Genomic DNA, 13,668 nt, shown 5'->3' with positions numbered 1-13,668 from the left:
CCCCGCGGCTCCAGCCGCGCTCCGCACCCGCGCAGGGCGGCGCGGCGCCGGCAGCCTCCGCCCGCCTCCCTTTAGCGCGATGCGCCGCGGATTGTAAGCCGGCCTTTTTTTTTTTTTTTTTTTTTTTAAATTTTATTTATTTTATTTTTTTTTCTTTTCTTTTTTGGGCAAAACCAACGCGCTCAGCGGCTCCCCCCCCTTCCCTCTTCCCCTCCCCCCCTCCGTGTGTTTTTTTTTTTTTTTTGCGGAATTTTAATTTTTTTTAATTTTTTTTTTTTGGCTTTTTTTTTTTTTTTTTTTTTTCGCAGCGGGCAGAGGCGAGGGCCGGCGCAGCCCCCCCCCCTCCCTCACCCCCCTCCCGCGGGAGGCGGTGGGATCCGCGGCCCCCAGCGCGGAGACTGGCGCATGCCACAGCCCGCCTCGGCCCCGCCGCCGCCGCCGCCTTCCCCCCGCCGCCCGCCGCCTGCCGCTGCCCGCCGCCGCCGCCGCGTCCCGGCTCCCGGCCCCTTCATGCGCGGCGGACGACATGCCCGTTTTGTAGCCGGGGTCCCCTCCTCTCCTCCCGCATGTTCAGGACCAAACGCTCGGTGCTCGTTCGGCGGCTTTGGCGGAGCCGCGCGCCCGGCGGCGGCGAGGAGGAGGAGGAGGCGGCGGCGGGCGGCGAACCCGGGGCGGCGGCGGCGGCCGAGGCCCGGGCGCATGTGTGCGGCGGGGGGCGCGGGTGCTGCCCGGGCAAAGCGGGCCGAGGCGGGCGGGCGGCGGCGGCGGCGGCGGCGGGCGCGGAGGCGGAATTGAAGGCGCTGACCCACGCCGTGCTGAAGCGGCTGAAGGAGCGGCAGCTGGAGGGGTTGCTGCACGCCGTGGAGTCCCGCGGCGGGGCGCGGACCCCCTGCCTGCTGCTGCCCGCCAAGGCCGACTGCCGGCTGGGGCAGCACTGGTACCCGCTGCCGCTGCTGCTCTGCAAAGTGTTCCGCTGGCCCGACCTCCGCCACTGCTCCGAAGTCAAGCGGTTATGTTGCTGTGAATCCTACGGCAAGGCTCACCCCGCCGAGCTCGTCTGCTGCAACCCGCACCACCTCAGCCGGCTCTGCGAGCTCGGTAGGCGGCGGGGGGGGGGGGGGGGGGGGTGGAACGGAGGAGGAGGGTGGTGGTGGTGGTGGTGGTGGGGATAGAACCGGGGATGGGGGACACACACACACACCGGGATGCGGGCGACGCGGGGGATGCTCACCTCATCGCCCGCTCAACTTTTCCCCTCGTTCGACCCCCCCCGCAACTTCGCAGCGCTGTTTTATGTATATTTTTATATTTAGGGGAGGGGGTGACCCCCTCCGCCACTCTCCCCTCGTCCCCCCCCTCCAACCCCCCCCCCCCCCCCCCCCCATGCCTCCCCGCCGCTGCCCGGGGAGGGGGTTGGGGAAGGGGAGGGGAGGGGGGGGGGGATTAGGGGCCGCCTGGCGCGGCCCGGCCCCGGTCCCGCCGCTCCGCGGCTCCGCCGAGCCAAGGAGGCCCCGATCAGACAGCCCGAGCGGCAGATAGGAGGGAGACTGGCGCCAGACGGCCCCTTTTGTTTATCTGACAGCTAAATATCAAGGCAATCACCGCCTCGCTGCCCTGCCTCCAACCCCCAGAGCTAAGACAAACAGTTTTGCTAAAAGAATGCCACTGTTATCATAAGTTCCTATCTTTTTTTTTTTTCTTTTTCTTTTTTTTTTTTTTTTTTTTTTCCTTTCTCATGGCTCTGCCTTTATTTTCTCTGTACTTTTCTAATTCCAGAGTCTCCCCCTCCACCCTACTCCAGATATCCGATGGATTTTCTCAAACCAACTGGTAAGTGGACTTTTCTTTTGGGGTTGTTTTTTTAAACGGATTAAAAAAAAAAAAGGGGGACCCCCCCCCCAAAAAAAAAAATATAAAAGATCCCCTTGCTCACGGGAAACATCTGCTTGTGTCACGCCGCGATGCGTTTCGCTTTTGGGCTGCTTCGAGTGCTTTTGTACCTCCTGATACCCCCGGCTGAATTAATCTATAATTCATCTAAGACTTCCCAAAGTCTTCATTTCTCCGAGACTTCCCAAAGTAGGATTTTCAAACTCTGGCAGGATGGGTTGCAGTGCACCACAGGCCTTCGCCGCTGCTCCAGTCGTTCGGAAAGCCAGGAAAAACCACAGGCTCCCGTTGTAAAGGGCAGCGCTCCCGCACCCCTGGGTGAATTTGTAGGGATTTAGGTTGGGATCCAGCTCAGCATCTCCCTGCTGGCTGGGAATCCCAGGGAGCAAACGGAGCTGGTGGAAGTCTTGCTGTGTGTTAAAGGACCTTAATCCCGCCTCGTCAGGTTGAAAACAGTAGGAAAGGGGGTTGAAAAGTTATATATATATTTTTTTTCCCATTTTCCCCCCCCTTTTTTTTTTTTAGCCTGGCTCTGCGTGCCTGTTGCTTGGAATTGAGTGTCAGGGTGCCAGGGGAGAAGCCCATTTGAGGCTGGCACCAGTTCTTTTGCGGTTGTCTGCGTAAACTCTGGGTTGGCAGCGAGCGCGCCGGGTGGGAGATAAATGGGGCTGGAAGAAGGAGGAGAGGTGGGGAGAATGGGAAACCGGGGAACGGGCTGGGGGCAGGGGGGGAAGGAGCAGCTCCCGGTTCCCCAAGGATTTGGGGATGGCGATTTGGGGATGGGGAGTGGTTGTGCTGGAGGACGGTTGGTCTGGGTGGTCGCGTCCCTCGGGCGAGGAGTGGCATGGCTTGAAGTACATCAAGACCAGTATCGGGTCATTTTAAATTTTTTTTTTTTGGCCAAAAGAGCGGTTTCTGTAAAATCACTGCTCTTCAGTTTCTCAGGACTGAAAGAAACCCCCAAACTTGAGGTTGCTTGGGGCACGTGGGGTACCGTTGCGGGGTCCCATCCCGCCCCGCTGCGGGTGGACTGTTGTTTTTCCCTTCCGAGAAACATTAATAAAGTCTTTTTATGTCTTGTGGAAATAAGCAAAGCTGTTTAACAAACAGTTGGGTTGCAAAACATGAAATATTTTGCCTCGGCGTGAAAAAAACAGGAGATAAAGGCTCATGAATGAAAGAGGGATATCGGGAGCGGGTTCAGCATCCCGAGCCCGGACCGGGATGCAGAAGGGTTGTTCCGTAATAGACTCCGAGGCTCTGTTGTCCTCAAGTTTTGCGGGTTTGGGTGAGATTGGGAACGTTTCGACTGTGTCACTGCAGCGCTCCCCCAAAAGTTTCTATTTCTGCCTTTATTGCCTTTCTTTCTACCCAAGGGCGATGCCGGTACGGGATGCAGAGGGGTCGGGAGCTGCAAGGAGAGAAGGGTTAAAGCTCGCCTTGGGTTTCCTGTAAAGATGTTCGGATAAATCTATTAGCAGGGTTTAAACATCCAATCTGCCTCTGCCAGGACCTCATTTTCAGTTAGCCGAGTGATATATTTATTCATTAGCAAGTGTTGACATAAGGTAGCAAAATGTGTGTAAACAGAAAAGCCGCAGAACATGAATGTGCCATTTCGAAAGGAAAAGTTATTCCTATCGGCCAATAGGAAGTGATTAACGCTGCCCATCGGAAACGCAGAAACAACTGGGTTACTCACCAAAAAGTCCTCCTTTTTTTTTTTTTTTTCCTTTTTTTTTTTTCTTCCCCCCCCTTTTTAAAAGAAAAGGAAAAAAAAAAAAAAATCCCTTCGGCAGCTGAACTCTAACGGGGCCGCGACAGGCGCAAGCGGAGCCTGGAAGTCTGTTGTCGCAGGTGGGTTTTGCAAGCTCAGGGTTTCTCGGCGTTTCCTCTGCGGAGGGACCCGGGGTTTCCCCATCCCGGCATCGGTGCCGTCTCCCGCTGCGGTTTCCCAGCTGGATGTTGAGGATTGTTCGCTGGGCTAGATGGAAGAGGGGATGGTAGGTGATGATGGGAAGGGGTGAAGGCTTTTACCTGGCTGGTGAGCCACGGGGCATCTTCTCCCCTAGGACCTTGGGTGGGAACGGTCCATCCACTTAGACCGGGCAACTGCATCTGCCAGTGGAGCTGGGAACGTGCATCCAGCAGGAAACCTCTGCTTTTCTGTCAGGTGTGATGGTGGCCATAAAAAATATTTCGGCGTTTAGTGCTACGTCCTGCAAGTGATGGATAAATAGAAATACTGGGACCAACATGAGCTGTGGCAGTGGTCACCAGTGGCAGCGATCATAGAATCGCAGGGTGGTTTGGGTTGGAAGAGACCTTTGAAGGCCATCTAGTCCAACCCCCCTGCCATGGGCAGGGACATCTTCAACCAGATCAGGTTGCTCAGAGCCCCGTCCAACCTGACCTGGAATGTTTCCAGGGATGGGGCATCTCCCACCTCTCTGGGCAACCTGGGCCGGTGTCTCACCACCCTCAGCGTAAACAATTTCTTCCTTTTATATCCAGTCTGAATCTCCCCTCTTTTAGTTTAGAACTGTTATGATGGGGATTACATTTTTGAGGGGAGGTGATGGAGGCTGAGACGGGCTGTGTCGCTGGCTGGAGGGAAGCAGGGATGGAAGGGGAGCTGGGGGTCTGCTGGAGGCAGTGAAAATGCCCCATCAGACCGTACGTTGATAGGATCGATCTGGTATTTGTGCACTGTAGAGTGGAAAGATCTGCCCTTGACAGCCCGGTTACTTGCGGGAAGGTTCTTAGGTCCAGGCTGGCTTGCTCGTTCATCAAGGAGAGGACTTTCGCTCTTCCTCACGTGGGATTGTTGCAGGGATGGGCGATGGGGACTTGCGCGGGGCCGGGCTAACCCTGCAATCTTGGAGGCACGTGGGAGCTCAGCATCCCCGATTCCTGTGTTGGAAGCAAGATGGATAGTAGTGTCCCCAAATAATTCAAGCAGATATTTTGACCCATCGTTGAGTGGGACGAGGAGCAGCAAGTGGCCGTGTCCGTCGTGCTCCTGGGTGGCTGCTTGTGGTAGTGCTCGAGTATGAGACTGCAGGAACCCCACTGAGATGTCAGTGTAGAGTGTCGCTGTAGAGTGTCCTCCTGTGGCATCGACTTCCAGGGGAGTTGGAGGTTTGGCAGCTTCCAGGAACTATTCAGCACCTTGCGAGGTTGGGCTGGTGGCCACCAGGGATAATCGTATGTCTCCATGATGGTTTTATAGTGCAGGAAGGCAGTTTTGGGAGGAGATCCACACGCCGTAGGCTTGGGTAGACCTCTGATACTATGACTTCTCGGTGCTGAAAATAAAACGAGCCTGAGTACCCCGTACTGGCGAGAGCCCTTGGCAGATGAGGGGTGATGGGAAGAACGCAGGCATGAAGCCAACCATATGTAGTGCAGAGAGCTCAGGAGGGTCTCGCTTTGGGGCTTGTCCCACACCTGACTGTCACGCTTGGTCTAGAATCGAGGTGCATCAGCTCTGTATCCTCCAAAGATTCTTCAGAGGGTAATTAATTGTTGAAGGGAACCGGCTGTTGGATGGTGGGACACAGGAAGGGAGCTGATGGCTGTAAAGAACTCATGAAAGCCCATCACCCCATCGCTCGGGTTATGTATTTTAAGTCGGGATAGGATTCTCTCCCTCCATCCCATCCCATGCGTTAACAGAAGACCTGGTCATGTATGATCCGTAGAGTGAGACAATATGGAAAGGGCAAATTATATCCTTTATCCCACAGGGACTCATCAGGGAGCTGGAAGTGGGGGAGCACAGCGCGGGGTGGTCCACCTTGCATTCGGAAAGCATCTGTAGCCCGGAGCAGTTGAAACCATCTCAGCGGAAGGGCATGGGAGGGGGGAAATCTCCTGTCTGGCCTAGAAAGGGTTAAAAAAAAAAAAAAAGCATATTTCTTTCGAGCATAGAAAGCCCGACAAGGCATTTAGAGAGTGTATGGTATACAGTATTTCACAAGTAAGTCCATTTCCTGTCTCCCCTATTGTTTTTGGTTTGATTAAGTGTATCCTGTTAAACTGTATATTCCTGTTAGGGCTTCTACTTTACCCTGATAAAATGAGGTTGTGCAGACAGGGAGTTCTTTTTCACTGGGGTTTCGGGGATGAAATCCGGAAAAACGGCTTTATCGGTAGGGAGAAGATTATCTTGTTTCTCCTGGTGGTGGCCCTTGCTTTGCGACACAGCCGTGAGCAAAATGATGTCATTAGGGAGCCCAGTGAAACCCCAAGTCCCCGAGAACCCGAGGACCAGAGGGTTGCGTGAACTTCATGGATCTTCTCAGGCGTGGAGCGTCCTTGAGCTTGTCTCCCCCATGGTAGGGACCGAAAAGCTGGAGTTCGCCTGTAGGACCAGGGGGTTGGTGTTGGCTCCTGGCTGTTGTCACCTGGAGGAGCAGGCTTGGGACGGAAAGGTCCAAAGCTTGAGCTTGGACGCCTCCATGCATCAGGAGAAACCTTTAACGGGGCGGCCAATCTTACCCTGCCCTTGCCCTTCGGTGGTGCGTGGAGGAGTGGATCCAGGAGGTGTCCCGGGAGGTGACAGCAGGGTGTAAGATCTACCAGCAGCTGGCGGTGACAAAAACTGAGCGGGGGAACGCCAATGTAGACCGTTTGCCGCAAAAGGGCGGCGATGAGGCATTTCCCTTTCGGTTCCCATTTCGGTGAGTTACAGGTGTTGACTAAATTGGGTGCGTAAAGCCGCGGTTTAAGCGTTTTTGGGAGCTCGCTTACATCAGAACGACGACAACCTTGATCTCATTACGCGGTGACTTGGCCAGAGAGGTGGCAGCCAGTCTGTAATTTTTGCCAGTCTATAATCAGCGTTGGCTGGTGATGAAGCGCAGTGCGCAGCCTTGATCAAGGCGACGAGTTAGGGTGGATGCTTCTTGATGAACTACCGTCTCTGCGCGGACAATTAGTAATCGCTTCCTGCTAAACCCTTTGGAATGCGTGTTCTGCTCGCGGCGATGCTGGGAGCCTGCGAAGAACCACCTATATACTGATTTTTTTTTTTGATTTTTTTTTTTTTTTTCTCTTTTCCTCCACTCCAGCAGATTGTCCAGACTCTGTGCCTTCCTCCACTGAAACAGGGGGAACTAATTGTCTAGCCCCTGGGGGGCTTTCAGGTAAGACATCTCTTGTTGCCCTTGATTTTGGCCGCGGGTTGCATTGACCGAGGGTCTCGTCGGAAAGGCGGAGTGACTCTGGGGAGTTTTGGGGATGCGAGTTGTTGAGAAAAGGCGTGCTCGAAGGGGGAATTAGGTTTCGTTTCGGTAGCAGCCGCGTACCTCTCATGCGGAGGATGTGTTGAAATCCCAGGCGAGGTTCTCCATCCCCGAAAGCCCATATTTCCTCTGAATTCCAGCCTTACGCTCCATTAATTTTCGGAGCGAGGCAGGAAGAGGCGTGTTTGGGGAAGGCAAAGTGATGTTGGCCACCCGTTCGTTCGGATGCATGGATTGTCGGAGCAGGTGCAGTCGTGCCTTGCTGAAGGATTTGGTGTCAAGCTGTCCTTGACTTGGTTGTGGTGGTGGTGGTGGTGGCACCTCTTGTCTCTGGGACGAGAGCCGCGCTTGGGCTTTGCTCCTGGTAGGGAAACCAGCATTCCGCATCTCATGTGTGAGGCTCGTGGTGTCCGGGGAGGAAAGGTGACCCCATTTTTTGCAGAAGACATTGCAGAGGGAGTTGGACTCGATGATCCTTACGGGTCCCTTCCAACTTGAGATACTCTTACGATTTCCCTCATTTTCCCATTTCCTATCTCCTTCAGCCTCCAGGTGCTGTTATGGGATGGGGGTTCAGAGGGTGGTTTCCCCACCCCTCTTGGGCTTTTTGTAGAATTATAGAATGGTTCGGATTGGAAGAGACCTTTAAAGGTCATCTAGTCCAACTCCCAACACCTTTTCCAAGGTGCAATGTCTCCAGCAACCTCATCTCCTACCCCGAACCCGCCAACTCCGTGGCTGGGCTCTATCTCTACCAGGATTAAAGTGTCTACAACCGTGTTACCCGCATGTCCTCGCTGATGTTTGAAGGTCCTTCCCTTTGGGGGGGGTGTCTCCCTGATTGACGAGTCATTCATCGCCCCGAAACCGGAATTTCGGAGATAGGTCGGCGACGGCCGCGCGCGGGTGCATCTGCCCCTGCCTCTCTCCAGGAATTGCGTTCGGTGTGGATGTCTTTAAGTGAGCCTTGTTTGTTTTTCTTTGGGTGTAATATATACCCTGTCTGTTATTTGAGAGGGGCGCATATTGTTTGTTCAAAGGCCCTAATGAGAATTAATCAAAGGGAGGGGGAGAGGGAACAGAGAAACTTGTCGCTGTTTTTTTTTTTTGTTGTTTTTTTGTTTTGTTTTGTTTTGTTTTGTTTTTTCCCTAACGGAGAAGACTTTTGGGTTTTTCTTTATTTTTTTTTTTTGCTTATCGGAGCCTATAGCTTTAGGGAAGGAAAAAAAAAAGACTAAAAAGCTTAAAAGACAAGAAGCAAAACAACACAATAAGGATGTTGTTAGACCTTTTTTCTTCCCCCCCCCCTTTTTTTTTTTTTTTTTTTTTTCCCCTTCCTTTTTCCTCCTGAAATTCACCCCTTGCGGAGGGGAGGAGAGAGTTCGGTTCCACAGGATACCACATGAAATAAGCAGAGGAAGTAGTCGCTTTTTAAAAGGGGGCTTTCTGTAAGGTTCAGCCTATTTGATAACATCTCGTCTGGTCTGGCTGCTCCGCTCCCGAAGGGAAGGCGGGAGGGAGGTGGGGGCTTGGGCTGCAGGAAATAACACGGCTCCTTCCCCGCTGCCTCCCCAAGGGCCGCGGGAAGGGGAGCCCCAGCGCCCCGACAGACCCTCCTCCCCAAAAGAAACCACCTTCCCCCCACTGAAAACGCATTTTTTTAACTTCTTTTCATTATTTCATCGGATTGGATTTTTTTTTTTTTTTTGGGGGGGGGGGTCTTCCTTATCAAAGGTTCCCCCACCTCCTCAAAGCCTGGAAACAGAACCTTTTACGATCATTAACCGCTCTTTTTTTTTTTTTTTTTTTTTTCCTCCCCAAATGTAATTGTAGCCATTTAGTTTAATGAGGAGCTGATAGGAGAGTTGACTCATGAAGGGATACGGTTAGCTACCCAAGCCCTGAAACAAAGCCGAATGCCTCCACATGAAAGAGCATTTGTTTTGAATTTGCTCTGATTTACTGGCATCTCCCTTCCGCGCGCAGAAGTGCAGCGCTGAAAATTCCCAACTGGAGAGACCCAGTGGAGAAAGGAAAATAAACGCACTTTGCAGCAATTCTCCAAAGCTCACTTTCTCCTTATTTTTTTTTTTTTCTTTTTTTTTTCTATCTTCTCCCCCCCCCACCCACCCCCCGCATATTTTAGTTAGCGGGAGAGTGTATTTGAAGAGGGCTTTAATGAGTTATTGGTAGGGTACACGGGAAGAGCTTCGGCTTGGTCATATTAAAGTTTGGGCTGATGGGGATTGGTGATGCTGGGTGGAGAATCCAGCATCCTTCATCCCCTCCGGACCAGGGCTGTCCGGGCTGGATTTGCGGTTCCTTGATGAAAGGACGCCTTTAAGAAAAGAAAAAAAAAAAAAACCAAACCCAAAACCCCCACCTAATTTTGGTAGTTTTGGAAGGTGGAGCGGGATGTTGTGGAAGACGTCATGGGTGGACGGTGGTGGTGGGTTCTTGTAGCATCATGGGCAGGTTGCTTTGGCCACCTAGCGCTGTAGGCTTTGGCCACCAGTGATGAGCTGGTGTAGCAGTGATCAAAGTCAGTAGACCTGTCCTAACATCTGGAAGCTGGAAGGGCAGGATTTAGCGAGGCAGATGGCTCTTGGCACCGAGAATTTGGGAACGGGGCCGGCCTGGGGTTCACAGCCATTCTGGCAGGAAAACAGCATGGGGGGCGTTGAGAAGATGATGGCAAGAGGAGCTTTAAAAAGGGCATAGAAGTGAGCGCTCCTTTGATGATGAGTCGTCTCGGGTCCGGCCACCACTGGGGTCGCAATCTCCTCTGGGAGGCTGAAGGCAGTTTCATTGATGGATACCAGAGGCACTGGAGGGTGTGGGAGGAGGAGCGGTGCAGCCGGGGGGATTTATGGGGAGTGTTTCTCCCTTGGGATAACCGATCTGAGCCGCTCTTTCCCTCCCTCCGCTTTCTGTTCTCCTTCCTGGCCCAGGAATGCAATATTGGGTAGTCCTTCATGCCGTGCTGGTGTCCTCTTCTCATCCCACCTCTGCTGTCCCTTCCTCAGACATCCCCTTCTCCCCCGCGGTGCTGGCTCTCGCCTTTATTTATGTTCTTATGTCTTTATTTTTATCGGTGGTCGCTCTGTGGGTGGGTCAGGACTCCTCGCTCGCGGTGTCTCCCACTGAGATAGTTTGTGCTCAGGTGTCACTAGTCCAGATCCTTTGTGTCCTCGACGTGGTCAAAGAAGAGAGGAAAAATAACCCATTTGAGATAAAAATAATTTCCGTAAATAGGAGACAGAGGGTGGTTTTTCCTGTATTTTGAGCTGACTCGTTCCCTGCAGATGTGTTTGGTTATGACTCTTCTTTCAAACAAGCAAAGCCATGCTTGGAGAACCTGGAGGTGGCCGGGCTGTAGTCCGGTGGCATCTGATCTGTGGGAGCCAAATTCTTGTATGACCCGTGGAGGAGCTCTGCTCCGAGGGTGGGAGTGAGCTGATGGTGCTTGATGATGTCGGTGCTGGGTCTCCATGGGATGCTCTCCACCCAGCCCTGGCCAACTCCCTCTTGCCCCGTTTCTGGCGTGGGGCTGGTGGCTCTTGGCCGATGGAAAAGGTTGTGTTGCCCGTGGTGGGCGAGAAGGTGGCTTTCCTGCAGGACACGTGAACGGTGCTGGATCAGCTGGCAAAGCAAAGCTCTCCAAGAAGCCCATCACGGCAGGAAAGCAAGATGAGCTGGGCTTGTTGCCTCGCTGCTTTTTTATTTATAGGGTTTATTCATAAAATACCAAATTGGGCTAGATTTCAGCCCAATCCTGTTGACTTGCCCTCACTCTTGGAACCACCCCAGAGTCTCTTGGAGCCAGCGGACATTGAGTGATGGTGCTTGGTGGGTGCTGGATCAAGGCTCTGCAAGGCTTGAGGCTGGGAGACGCGCAAGGCTCAGTTTCTCCCTCCCAACTCCTCTGTGTGAAAAAGATGGGAAAAGACCTCCGGAGGTTGGAGAAACATCAATATCACTCCATGCTGCGGCTCTCCTGGCGGTGGGACCTCATCTGGTTTAAGGGACCGCTTGGCTGAGTGACATTTCATTCCGAAATCGCGGGCAGGCCGGGAATGTTTCACTATGCCTCTGATCCCCGCTGGTATCTGCTCGCCGGGGAAGAAGCACCTTGTCCAAATCCGGAGCTATTCGCCCCCTCGAAGCGTCTCCCCATCGCCCTCCCCCCCCACCCCCCTCAACTCCCATGTAAACAGGATCCCGCACGGTTTCTCCGGCAGAGTCCTGCCTGTGTTTTCCCATTCCCCCCCTCCTTCCACCTCCCTCTCGTACAGAGTTTATAACCTCCTGTGAAATGCCTTTATTTACAAATTGGCATCCTATTATAATCTGAAATTGAGACATCTTCCTGTGGAACTAGGATTGTATATTTGTCCCAGGGATAAACAATTGCTTGGGAATTTTATTTTTTTTTTTTTTTTTAAGTCACTTATTCTTGGTTTATTTTTGAGCATACCTCCTTTTAATATTTTTTTTTTTTTTTTAAAATTATCATTGGCTTTGAGCACCGCAAGGCGTTGCACCCTTTCCTTCCCAGCTTCGTCGGAGACACGGAACACCCCCCTCTTCCTCCCCTCCCACCCCCCCACCCCCCCCAAATCCCCTGGCTTACCTAAAAAACACCGTCCCCTCCTGGAAAGGACAAGGTTATCAGGGGTTAACGCCAAGATGACAGCACTGGAGCCTCTGGAGCAAAACAGGCTGCCTGCCAGACTAGGAGCCTCCCGGCTCGCCTCGCACATCATCTGACCGTGGCCGGCGGGGAGGAGGGAGCCGGCGCTTGGCACCGACCCCGGGGCTCTTGGCTTGGCCATCCGCTCCGGCTCCTTTGGCCCCGTGGGTTTTTTTTTTTTTGTTGTTGTTGTTTTTTTTTTTTTTTTTTTTTTAAGGGGGACCCCCCTGGGGACACGGCTGGGATAGTCCCCGTCATGCCGCGGGGATGCTGGGGGCATCCTCCTCCTGGCTCTTAGCTAATTAAAATCTCCCCCCCCCCCCCCCCCCCCCCCAAAGCAAATAGGACCCATTTAATAATACTTTTAAGTGCTCTAGAGGATTTTGATCCTTGCCTAGATACTCTTCTAGGGTGGGTATAAAAAAAAACCCTCCACGATGGCAGAGGTGCTCCCCCTGTTAAATGCTGGGGGTTTCAATCCATCCCTCTATAGCTCCAGTAAATCCAATTTTCCAGGCGCTCCTGGGTTTTCCCAACTAACAGAGCAGTCAAGAATGAAATGCAGAAGTGAGTCCTTCATGGTGGGGACCATGATGGGGGACCATGGTTAGGACAGTGGTGAGGACCATGATGGTGACCATGGGGGGGGACCATGGTTAGGACAGTGGTGAGGACCATGATGGGGGACCATGTTTTAGGACAATGATGAGGACCATGGTGGGGGACCACATATAGGACAGTGGTGAGGACCATGGTGGGGGACCACGTTTAGGACAGTGGTGAGGACCATGGTTGGGGACCATGTCTAGGACAGTGGTGAGGAACATGATGGGTGACCATGGTTAGGACAGTGGTGAGGACATAGATGGGGACCATGGTGGGGGACCATGTTTAGGACAGTGGTGAGGAACATGATGGGGGACCATGTTTAAGGACAATGATGGGGACCATGGTGAGGGACCATGTTTAGAACAGTGGTGAGGACCATGGTGGGGGACCATGTTTAGGACAGTGGTGAGGACCATGATGGGGGACCGTGGTAGGGCCCATGATGGGGACCACGTGGGTTTCACCCTGCAACATGGCGTGGTTTAGGGAGGAACGAGGACAAAAAGGGCAATTTTGGAAGTTAGGGTGCCGGCGAGGGATTCAGATGGTGCTCTGCTCCCAGAAGATGTCCTGATGACCACCGGCAACTTGATCATTGGGGACATTTAAAACTCGCCGGGACAAAAACACTCGTAGAGGAGCAGCCCCGGGCTGGCAGGGATGCGGGCTGCATCGTTTCCATCCCCGCTGCCTGCCAGCGGGTATCACTTACACTAGAGGAACCAGTAACATTAACCACACGCATTTCCCCGCCACCGGCATGGGAGGACGGGGGGGGGATATGCCTATTTCTAACCGTGGCGGCCAAGACCGTAAACCTCGTTCGGACGAGGTACGCCCCCATTTTAGGGCGCAGAGGGGAAAAAACATGGGGTGGACGGAGCTCCCCCCTATCCCTAACAGGGTTCTGCAGGAGGGTGATGGGTTGGGTGGTGGGTGCCAACCCCACCGCCGTCCCCGGCCGGCTTGAATGACCCACGCCGCAGCCTGGCCGCCTGCCTACTGTCACAAAGGAGCTTCCTTTCCAGTTTATTTTCAGCGCCGAGATATTATTAACCGCTGAGGCACGGGCTCTGTTCTAACCACCCTCGTTTTTTGCCTAAATCGCTTTGTTTTCACCTCGCGTCGGCGGGCTGAGGCCGCCGGCTTGGCTCCGGTGCCGCCGGGGTACCGGCTGCGTCACGGGCTGCTGTTGAGGAACGGGAGGGCACGGAGAAGCGGGCGGCC

The 13,668-nt window shown here is 53.5% G+C and overlaps 1 protein-coding gene across 2 annotated transcripts in view; it reads left to right on the top strand.

Moving 5' to 3' along the window:
• The first annotated feature begins 497 nt into the window (after positions 1 to 497).
• SMAD7 (SMAD family member 7) overlaps positions 498 to 13,668 on the top strand; it is a 44,854-nt gene continuing 31,683 nt past the window's right edge. The window contains exons 1-3 of one of the 2 annotated variants that reach the window (XM_082497461.1): positions 498 to 1,098; positions 1,777 to 1,830; positions 6,969 to 7,040. In XM_082497461.1, coding sequence (XP_082353587.1) covers positions 567 to 1,098; positions 1,777 to 1,830; positions 6,969 to 7,040 — 658 coding nt within the window. In that variant the 5' untranslated portion in view covers positions 498 to 566. Of the gene's footprint in view, positions 1,099 to 1,776; positions 1,831 to 6,965; positions 7,041 to 13,668 lie in introns of both variants that reach the window. The other variant, XM_082497460.1, reaches the window with a different exon arrangement.

The sequence above is a fragment of the Vanellus vanellus genome (genome assembly GCF_965231255.1).
Source record: "Vanellus vanellus genome assembly, chromosome: Z".
Classification (NCBI taxonomy): Eukaryota; Metazoa; Chordata; class Aves; order Charadriiformes; family Charadriidae; genus Vanellus; species Vanellus vanellus.
The sequence above is the reverse complement of the archived record's forward strand: the minus strand, read 5'-3'. Positions and strand labels throughout refer to the sequence as shown.